The sequence below is a fragment of the Nilaparvata lugens genome, chromosome 12, assembly GCF_014356525.2.
Source record: "Nilaparvata lugens isolate BPH chromosome 12, ASM1435652v1, whole genome shotgun sequence".
In the NCBI taxonomy this organism is placed as follows: Eukaryota; Metazoa; Arthropoda; class Insecta; order Hemiptera; family Delphacidae; genus Nilaparvata; species Nilaparvata lugens.
The window spans coordinates 18,501,498-18,511,919 of record NC_052515.1 but is presented as its reverse complement, the minus strand read 5'-3'; the positions used below and the strand labels follow the sequence as shown (position 1 = coordinate 18,511,919).

The 10,422-nt window shown below is 33.8% G+C and overlaps 1 protein-coding gene and 1 long non-coding RNA gene across 18 annotated transcripts in view; one reads left to right on the top strand and one right to left on the bottom strand.

Annotated features, from left to right (window-relative positions):
• Window positions 1-13: 13 nt before the first annotated feature.
• Window positions 14-6,911, top strand: LOC120353846. Its single transcript, XR_005572642.1, has 2 exons — window positions 14-149; window positions 6,442-6,911. It is a non-coding gene; the product is annotated as an uncharacterized LOC120353846 (long non-coding RNA).
• LOC111051863 (collagen alpha-2(I) chain-like) overlaps window positions 3,971-10,422 on the bottom strand; it is a 31,532-nt gene continuing 25,080 nt past the window's right edge. For 9 of the 17 annotated variants that reach the window (XM_039439049.1, XM_039439055.1, XM_039439050.1 and 6 more), the window contains 4 exons: window positions 9,109-9,264; window positions 6,676-6,912; window positions 5,139-5,199; window positions 3,971-4,148 (listed from right to left, as the gene is read on the bottom strand). In XM_039439049.1, the coding sequence (XP_039294983.1) occupies window positions 5,152-5,199; window positions 6,676-6,912; window positions 9,109-9,264 (441 nt within the window). In that variant the 3' untranslated portion in view covers window positions 3,971-4,148; window positions 5,139-5,151. The remainder of the gene's footprint in view (window positions 4,149-5,138; window positions 5,200-6,675; window positions 6,913-9,108; window positions 9,265-10,422) is intronic. The other 8 variants (XM_039439059.1, XM_039439053.1, XM_039439057.1 and 5 more) reach the window with 3 other exon arrangements.

Below are 10,422 nucleotides of genomic sequence, written 5' to 3'. Positions count from 1 at the left end.
ATTCAATAGTATTATGAGTACATTGGCTGGATTGGGGGCGTCCAAAAAAGTATTGATTGAGGAAAAACTTCAAAGGATGCAAATAATATTACAAAGTGACTGTTGCTTAGTAATTTATTTTCGTTCCGTTGTTCTGGTGATCGCTCATGGTCAGCTCCTAAAGTCATTATCAGTATAATAAAGTTATATATAATATTATTTTATTGATAAATATCATGTTGCCATGGCAAAATTGTTACGTGCTATAAATTTTCGGCTCTAAATTTATTGTCTAAATTCAATATTTTCTAAATTTGGCTTAGTGGTTTTGTGTTTTGTTTCGGTTTTGTATATGTTTGGACTTTTTAACATCAAAATGAACTTTATTCCGAAGTGAAAAGTGTAAATTTAAAGTATTGTGTTTACTATAACCTTAGTGTCCGGTTTCCCATTAGGGAACTTTGATCTATAGGCCTATACGGCGAGGTGGAACTACCCTTGGGTCTCCCCACCATTCAAAGCCATACGCTAATAATAATAATAATTGATAAATATTATAATTTCTATAATTAGGCTACATTTAACTTTTTTAATATACCATAATATAAACTGTTGATTATTATTACTAGTGACCCCCTGGGTTGGAGAACTCGCTCAAGAACTGTTGTATAGTAATGTTTGAAACGAGCAACTTTTAGTTGGTGAAAATTATGGAATCAGCTGAATATTTCTTTTACAAGAATAATTTGTCAGTAAGTTTCATTGGTAATCCTATTTAAAATGACAAAATACTCTTCAAAAATTACTCAGTCGCTTCAATATTTTTGTCTCTCATATGAATCCAAATTCATTTTTTTCAAATGAGAAGGTGGTAATGTGACACATGATGTCCATACAGAGTTCCAAAAAAAAGGAACTGTGGAAACCACACATTGATATTCCAACCCCTATCAGTTTGTTGATGTAAAAGTTGTAAAAATTATGTTGCACTAGCCGTCAGGCTCGCTTCGCTCGCCATATCCGTCTAGCCAGGGGGCTCCGCCCCCTGGACCCCCGACTGGATCGTCCAGGAATGAAAACAGCAGGCTCGCTTCGCTCGCCTGCATTTTTCATTTGAGCATTTTTATCATATGTTAGGACAATCCAGTCGGGGGTCCGGACTAAACGTCTTGCTAAACGGATATGGCGAGCGAAGGGAGCCTGACGGCTAGTAATATAATATTCCCAGGATTGAAGTAGCAGTGCCCAATCAATTTTTCCGCGATGAATGCATTTAAATCTTCAACTTGGTGCCAACCTAACAAAGTCAACTCAACTTAATGCCAACCTGACAAAATTATTAATTTAGTTGCCAGTTAACAACTGTTTCGAAGAGGTACTCTATCTAGATTATAGTTCTATAGTAACATATGATATGGAAATTCCAATTATAATTAAGAGATTGGGAGAAGAAGAATATACATGCTAAAAGACGAACTTTGAACCCTTAAAAACAACCCTTAGAGTTAAAATATTGCCAAAAGATTTCTTAGTGCGCCTCTAAAGGGCCAACTGAACATACCTATCAAATTTGAACGTTTTTGGTCCGGTAGATTTTTAGTTCTGCGAGTGAGTGAGTGAGTGAGTCAGTCAGTGAGTGAGTGCCATTTCGCTTTTATATATAAAAATTATGTTGCATAAACCAATTGAAATCATGTGTCAGCACATAAAGGTCTGTCTGTGAGATAGATTCCAAATAGCCTCAGCTGATGTAGTGAATGAATGAATGGAAAAAAACTGTTGTAATTGCATGCAATGAATTCTTCAGCATTCTTCAGAAACAACAATTTTTTTCATATGCAATTCCAATGTCATTTTTTATATCCTGAAAAAAGGAGTGAGTCAGTTTTGTTGTTCAACGAACTTTACCTGTTAAAAGGTTTGAAGAATAAGTGTTCAAAATTTAAAGCTGATTGATCGATTCTATCTCAAGTTATTAGATCATATGAAATCTATAACTCCTCCAAAGTACCTGCAACAGGCTCCATTCCAGAAAAAGCTTTTATATAGTTTCTTTCAAGAGAAAAAATCGGTTTGAATTGGTTTTTCATTCCACCGAGACCAACAATTTTTTTAATCATGTTTGTAGAGAGGTATAGTTTCTCGCACTTGATTAGTTGTCCAAACGAGTTGTCCATTATTTTTCGATTATCGGCATCCATTGAAATTGTAAACTGATATCTTTTGCCTCGGCTGAGTTATGTCCCGTCTTGTATTCCCATCTTTTGATTGCATCTTTAATAGTAGAAGCTTTCGCCATTATAAATTCACATGCCTCGATGTGTCATTTGAGCTTTCACTTCACTTGGAAAAACCTTTATCCATCTATTATATAACTCTAAAGTTATTGTAGAACGAACAAACAAACGGCCAACGACTTAGGCCTTAAGTAAGTCAAAAGTGAGAACTCGCTAACGCTTGTTCAATTAGCTTATGAGCTAAATTAATGAGCAACAACTTTTCAGTGATAAGAACTACAACTGCCGTAGGTGCACCCATTTCTCTTACTCTCTTCCATTACAAAAGCACAAGTTAAGCAATTATGCTGAGATGAAAAAATGAAATAATTTTGTTTATTGAAAACCGTCAAACAAGTTTGACTGATGCGAGCAGTTGGACTCAGCAGTGGTCGCGCTGATAAGCTATCGCTTAGATAAGTTGACAATCATGCGCCTGCTACTCCCATTGGGAGAGTGACCGCTTCAGCCAACTCTTCTGAATATCATTCATGAGTTGTAAAATCGCTTCCCGGTTGTTCAAAACACACCTGAAAATTTAGGTCCATTCATCTCTCATTATCATCCGCATCATTACCCACGCACAGAGTTTCATCATCTAATTTTAAGATTTATTGGAAGTGTCACTGATACTTTACATACAAAATATTATGTAGGCTACATGAATTACAGACAAATACGTTTAATAATCTCCACTACCTATTCTATTGATAATACCTACTTTTAATTGTTTTTGTTTTCAAAAAATTGAATAAGGTTGTTCACTCTATACACTATACCTGCTACCATAAATTTTTAATTCCATTGATAATACTTACTTTTGAATGGTGTTTTAGAAAATGGAAATTAACGTTGTTCACTCTAGAAGGTGAAATGTTTTCTGGTTCAGAAGAATAAAAATCTGTATTTAATGCACATTCAGCTTCATCTATGCTTCAGTAAGTCAGCTCCTAATCTATCGACCATCTCATGACATATTTAAGGCTTGATATACTTAAAAAGTCTCATCATCTAAATAATTATTAAACCGAAATCCAATTAGATGCTGCAAAAATCTGAAGTCTCATCTACTTGACTTATCTACAGTACTTGAACTTGTCTACTCATGATTCGAAGTCAAATTAAGACGAATAACTACTACTACATCAGCGCTACACAATTCTACAGCAGGAAATACAGTATCTACTCTACAGTATCTAAACAAGTTTTACTGCAATCTACAATACCCAAATCCACATGCAAAGAAGCACCGTGAAGTAAAATGAATAAGCTGTGTCCACACGTAACCAAGTTTGGACAAATGGTCTGCCAGTTGCCCAAACATAATAGAATTTTTTCAAGGCGTTGCAACAAACTCACATTTGCCGAAAAAATTTTGTCAGTGTGGTCCCAGCTTTGCAAGTGATTTATTAGGCCCTGTAAACTCTTGGATTGGTGAATGGTGGTGATTATAATTGGACGTGACAAATTTTAATCAATTAATAGCTTAAATAGGGATTACTTGTTAGCATGAATAACCCACTAATTGAAGATAAAATTAGTTGACATATTCGTGTTGATAATCAACTCTACAAGATTGGTTGAATAATATTTCAACTGACTTCGTATGGTGTAAATATTCTAATGACCTATTGCTCCTTATTATTATATCTACTGTATTTTACTGACTGTAACAACAATCGTAGTGGATGAAATTCTGAGTAAATAGAGACAAATGAAATTCAGTTATAGGATTTATTGAATCTATGTTACATTTTTATTTCACTTCAATTAAGGTATCTATTTGCATTAGCTGTTTCAAAAATTGATCAATGTTTATTTCTACTGAAAGTGTGATGATGTATTCTTCGGTTGATGTTCATTGATCAATCACAGTCCCATCCATCAGTAGTACTGCAAATCAATTCAATTTGACATATTAGAGAATACGAAATGAATTTGAAAAGTTCACTAGATTTGATTTTGAGTTGCAAAAATTGATCTCAGTGAAACAATAATAAGTAGAGCCTACATTGTCGAGTAGTTTACCAGTAAGTAGAGAAAATTGGTGGGTAGTTCCCTATTAACTTAATCGAAAGAAATTAAAATTGAAATTGACTCTAGGTGCCTAGTAAGAGCTTTAGGTATTACATCTTAGATGAAAAACTATCCATACCACACCATATTAAATCATAATTGATTAAACAAATGCAAATTAATCAATGGTTGTTAGAAAAGAAACATCATATAAACAATCCGATAGAAAACTCAAATGAATCCAGTTATGATTTAATCATGCAGACTTATAAAAGTAAGACTAATGAAATTTGATATGAAGCAATCCAAATAAATTGTCGACAACTACTGTGCAATCTACTGATCAAGTACAAAAATTACAACACGTTACGAGCAACATAGTACACTACATTACATTATAAAAGTAATTGATGTAAGTTATAATTTCAATAATTATAATATCACAATAAATTCTACAAGGGTCAACATTATGAGACGTTTCAAATGAATAGCCAATTAAAATGTATAAAAAAAGAAGCAGACACAGTTTGAACTCATGAGCCACATGCTTAAAGGATGAATTTAGTTTGAAATGAAGTTGATGACTGGATGACAACGATGAGAGCAAGACATTAGAATTTGTTTTAAAAGCATTCTGGAATTTAATTTTAGAAGCATTAGCATTCGATATTTGATACAAATAATAATTTTTTTTATAATTTGGAAGTGTGTTTTTTGTCTCAGCCTGTATCTAACATGCACCTATCGTATATTGTGATTGAGGCTTTTTTTGCTTTTAATAATAATTGTTTTGCAGGAAAAAATAATTTAAACAGTTATCTTGATCAACTTATTGAATAATAATGCGAAGAGTTCATAGAAATTTACCATTAATTAAGCCTCATCCTCTCCCGAACAATTTGCTAGCTTTGTTTAACAGGCTCTGCTTCTGTAAAAACCACCACAAATTTCTGTGAGAAATTCGAAGTTCGGACTGGCTCATTCAAAAATATATTAAAAGTTCAAACTATTCAAAATTATTAGTTTCCTAGAAATTTTGAAATCCAATGTATTTTTCTAATTTTTTCTTATGGCTCTTAATAGTGAACATTCTATTTATTCATGTGATACAATTTTTCAACTCGCACTTTCATCTAGGAGATTAAACAAACTTCATATTATTTAATATTAATTTAAACAACTTAATATTGTGGAATGACATGAGAGACTAGTATTTTGTATATTGTAAATAAAATTTGAGTCAATGAAATTTCAAATGCAATTTCCACGATTCAAATAGAAGAGAATCAATATCACAAAGATTTTTAAACGTTTTACAAGAAATAGGCTATGGGATTCAATTAAATTTGTCTTCCAGTCAGGGACAACCTCTCGAGTAAGTGTAGAGTATAGCAATCAAAAATATTTTATTGATAATCACTATTATATCAGAATCATATTGGAGCTACACAGAGTAATTTTTACGGCATGCTTTTTTCTTGTAATGCAGTTATGATTACTGTAATATATGAACTACTGTGAATACTAAAATAATAGATTATTCCTCTTAAAGATGAAAAATATGATGATAAGTGATGATGATTATGAAAATGACAAGACAAATCGAATAAGGCTCAAAGTTGATCTCTGAATTATTTCACTAGATTTACAAGATAGAATCAGAAAAATACTACTAGTGTCTGAGCTTCATAGACGTACCTCATACAAGCTGGAAGACATTCCTACAAGGAAGTCAGTCTAAATTTTCAACAAGTTTTCAACACTCTAATGACGATTTGCAGGTCATTTTTGGAAATAAAATAATGACTGATCGACTGAAGGTACTAACTTTGTAGAGAAAAAACTGCGATATTTTCTTCAAATTGGTTAGCAACAAATACGGCGTTGCTGTATTAGTAATAAGCCATCGGTCTCGGCTGAATACAAACAATCATTAATTCATGCTAGAGGCTCCGAAATTAATCAGGTGCTAACTGGAAACTCTGACACCTTACTTGTTGAGCTCTCCGTTTCCCTCTTTTCAATTAACCCTATCAACATATTTAGACCACATAAATAATACCTAATATTCATTTTTAAACTACCATTTAAATAATCATAGAGAACTTTCCTGTTATTTTATTGTTTAAAGTTAGCATGTCATTCTATTTATTGTATTTTTTATTTGTAGGCACCTGCTGTAAAATCTATTCAGGTTTGGCAGGACCAATTTTCATTGGATAAATGATTTTACCTATTGGATTATTCAATTTACCTATTCGGAATAGGTAAACTAACGCTAGTCACGAGTGAGTTGATACAAGACTATTGATTGCAAATCGCCATTAATATGTTGAAACTCTGTTGTTCGTAATGACCAGGAAATTCAAGAGCTATGATTTTTATATAAGTGGAAAATACTCACGAATCCCATGCCTCCACCGCTGGCAGCTGCGGCCATTGTTTCAGCCTCGTAAGCGGCGGCTACTCCGCTAGCTCCGTAAGCGGCTGAAGCGGCTCCCATTTCCGCTGCGGCTCCGTACGCGGCTCCCATTTCCGCTGCGGCTCCGTACGCGGCTGAAGCGGCTCCCATTTCCGCTGCAGCTCCGTAACCAGCTGACATCATGGCGGCATCGTATTCAGAGGCGGCTAGGGTAGCTCCCTGATATCAAAACGAAAAATCCTTGACAAATGATGCAAAATTCATGCAAAAACTGTATCTTCAAGAGAATAAACTTCTTTGGAAACCAATGAATGTTCTATGAAATTGTTAACATGTTCTGGAAAAATCCATTCCGAATGTTCCAAAATGAGTTTTGTGAGTATCTTTGAGATTAACATTGTTAGGCCAACCGTTGACTTAAGTAACTTAGTATTCTTTATTGTTTAACATTTTGCAATTTCTTTATATCTTTCTTTATAAAAAAGGGCAATTGAATTCAAAGTTTCATGAGTCGGAACAGGTCCAACTGGACAGTCCACCTGGTACAAAAACCCTGTTGCGTGATGAAATACAAGCTAACAATTTGATAAGTACCTACTTTCCTATTCTGATAACCAGACTATTGGTATTATCAAATTTCTTTGTTAATTTTTATTATGATCGTTTGTGAAATAAATGAATTGATTGATTATCAGTTTGTATTTGAAAATGCAATAGACCCCTGGTTGACGTAGATTTGCAGGCAAAGATCGCCGTTGAGTTGATCAGAGAAGAAATTAAATTCAATTACTTCTAGCTTTCGTCAACTATCTGACCATTTGTATGAGTCATCCAACGAACGTACTCCAGGTTTATCGTAATTACTCCTCACTTCTCATACACAAAAATCATTTTAAAGCTATACACAGTTCAGTCACAACTCACAAGAATGTGTTTCAAATTGCCATTAAGAATAAAGAATAAGAATATTTTATTTGTCCAAGAACAATTACATGATTGCATGAGACATTGTCGTGATAGTTATAATATTCAACTACATCCATTGAGAGGGAAAGAATAGTTTGAATGTTTTGTAGCAATCTGTTTTGTACAGGACGGCAAACCACACATCTTCAATACTAGAAAATCTTCTCGATACTGATAAACTATCTATAACTCACATTATTTTATTGTAGTTTGAAAATTAACAGTGTAATCCTTCTATAATGAGACTCTCTAATTGGTAACATTCACTACATCAAGATTTCAGTTGATCAAGAACCAGCCAAAGTTGTCAACTTCAGTACCGTACTTCCAGTTTCCAGTACGTCAAGCTCCTGTTGCTTTCAGGAAATTCAGAGGATAAAGTAATCAAACGGCAGTAATCCTTTTGAAAACATAAATGCTTCAAATTCAAACAATACTGGAAGTCTAAATTGAATCTCACTATAGTTGAGACTATTAGGAGCGAATACTTGAACCAAAATCTTAGTATTCAGCTCAGTACGTCCAGTTTTCTTTACGCCAAGTTCATGTTGCTTTCAGAGTCCAGTGAATAAATTATTCAAACCGTCAGCGATCCTTCTAGAAAAATGAATGCTTTAAATCCAGCCAATACTACAAGTTTTAAGTGAATCTCAATATGATTGAGACCTTTCTGGAGCAACTTCAAAGTACGTTCAGTTTTCATTATGTTAGGTTTCTGTTGCTTTGACAGTGGATACAATATACGAATGGCCAACAATCTTTAAAAGAAATTGAATGCTTCAAATTCAAACAATACTGGAAGTTTATAGTGAATCTCAATACAGTTAAGACCATTTAGTAGCGAATATTTGAACCCTTTAGTTTCAAGTGAACCTCTTCATAGGGCCCGTTCTGTGTACATAAAATGTGGTAAATTGTCCGATTCACAATTTACCAGGTAAAAAGTTCCGCGTCCCATGGGAAGATTTTTGACAGATTCTGTACCAGAAAGCCAGTTCCAGTTCCAGTTCCTGCCCCACAGTCGAAGCGTGGTAAATTGTTCCAACAAGGTACAGTTCCAACTATCCGAGCTCTCATTGGTCGATTGAATTTTGTAGTCTGCTTGCTTCTCTGCGGCTGCGCATGCTCTGATAGCTTGTTCACCATAGCATAGCCATATAATACATAACCAACAAAATTATGTTTGATAACCATTCGTTAAATGAATTTTTCTCTATAGAAAATTTGAGAGTAATGGAATGAAAGAAATGCACACTTTTCTAGACGGTAAGTTTGTAAAACACCCTTTCTTCATTCACGCAGCTAGTGAACGATACATTTTGGTGTAAATCAACTTTATAAGTGCAAGCCAAAAGCTTGAACCAACGATTTCGAAAAGGCATTTCATGGGAATATTTTGCACTGGTCACGTGTACACATAGTTGAGTCGTTTTAGGAGCGTATACTTACACCCAAAGCACCGTATCCGCCAAGGAGTGAGTCGGCGACGACACCAGCTGATGCGATCGACGACACAGTTGACGATGTCTCACTGACGGACACCACTTCCTCAGTCACCGTTTCGGTCACCACTGACGACGCTGTTGATGCCACGGCTGCCTCAGCCTGTATTACATCAACATCAACTAGTTACACTCGAAATTAGCCATTGAATTCCAAAACAAACACACAAATAGATGAATAATAAAAATGGCTGAATTTAATGGCTAGTAGATGATGATGAACTTGTATGAATCAATAAAAAAATAGCACAAGGACTACCTTATTATTTTATCTTTCAATGTTATTACATTAGTGTTATTTGCATTGTTAATAAATAAATACAGAATAAACGATTGGATAAATAAATAGATTTGAATTAATAGATTAAATGGCTAACAGATTTTTATTAATACAATTCGTTGAATTAGAATTGATATTGTGGGATTTTTCCGTAATTGACAAAACACAGTTTCATTTTTGTCACATCCACATTTATTAGACTTTTACACAAGACTGCAAATTCGTGTTGAAACCAACACATCTTTAGCGGTTGATTTTAACACGAAACTGCAATCCTGTGTAAAAGTCTCATAAATGTGGATGTGACAAAAATAAAACTGTGTTTTTTTCAATAATGTACTTAATTATTCAATCTTTTATTATTTCATTCTTTATTTATTCATACAAGTACATCATCATCTAACCATTAAATTCCAAAACGATACACCAATAGACAATAATAATAGAAATAAAATAATTTGAATGAAATGAATAATAGAATAAAGTATTTATTAGGGCTACTCGAATTGTTCAATTATTAAGAAATTACTAATACCCTGTTTATACTTTCTTATATGAACACCCAACTAGTTTCAAGCACTCATGCCATTTTCAAGAAACAAAATTCTTTTGCACACAATAAACATTACTTGTAAGACAGTAGAACTATTAGTGCAGTGTGAAACACTAAGCATACTTACTTGCTGTTCCAAGTATTTAGAAAATACAGTATGAAACAATATATTGTCATGATTTAATCACTAGTACAAGTTCTTATCAATAAAATGATTGGGAGAGGAAAAATAGGTTACGAGTTCTTGGCTATTTCTCTCAACAATTTGGATTGAAAAAGGGGCTAGGACCTGTTTTACAAAAAGGCAGAAGAACATGTTTTTTTAAAATGACAGAGAAAATGCTAAAATTTCAATGAAACCTCAGCTAGTGTTAAGAATACAAGAGCTTAGGCACCAAAAGTTTGATAGTCCTACGAATCAAAGAGTT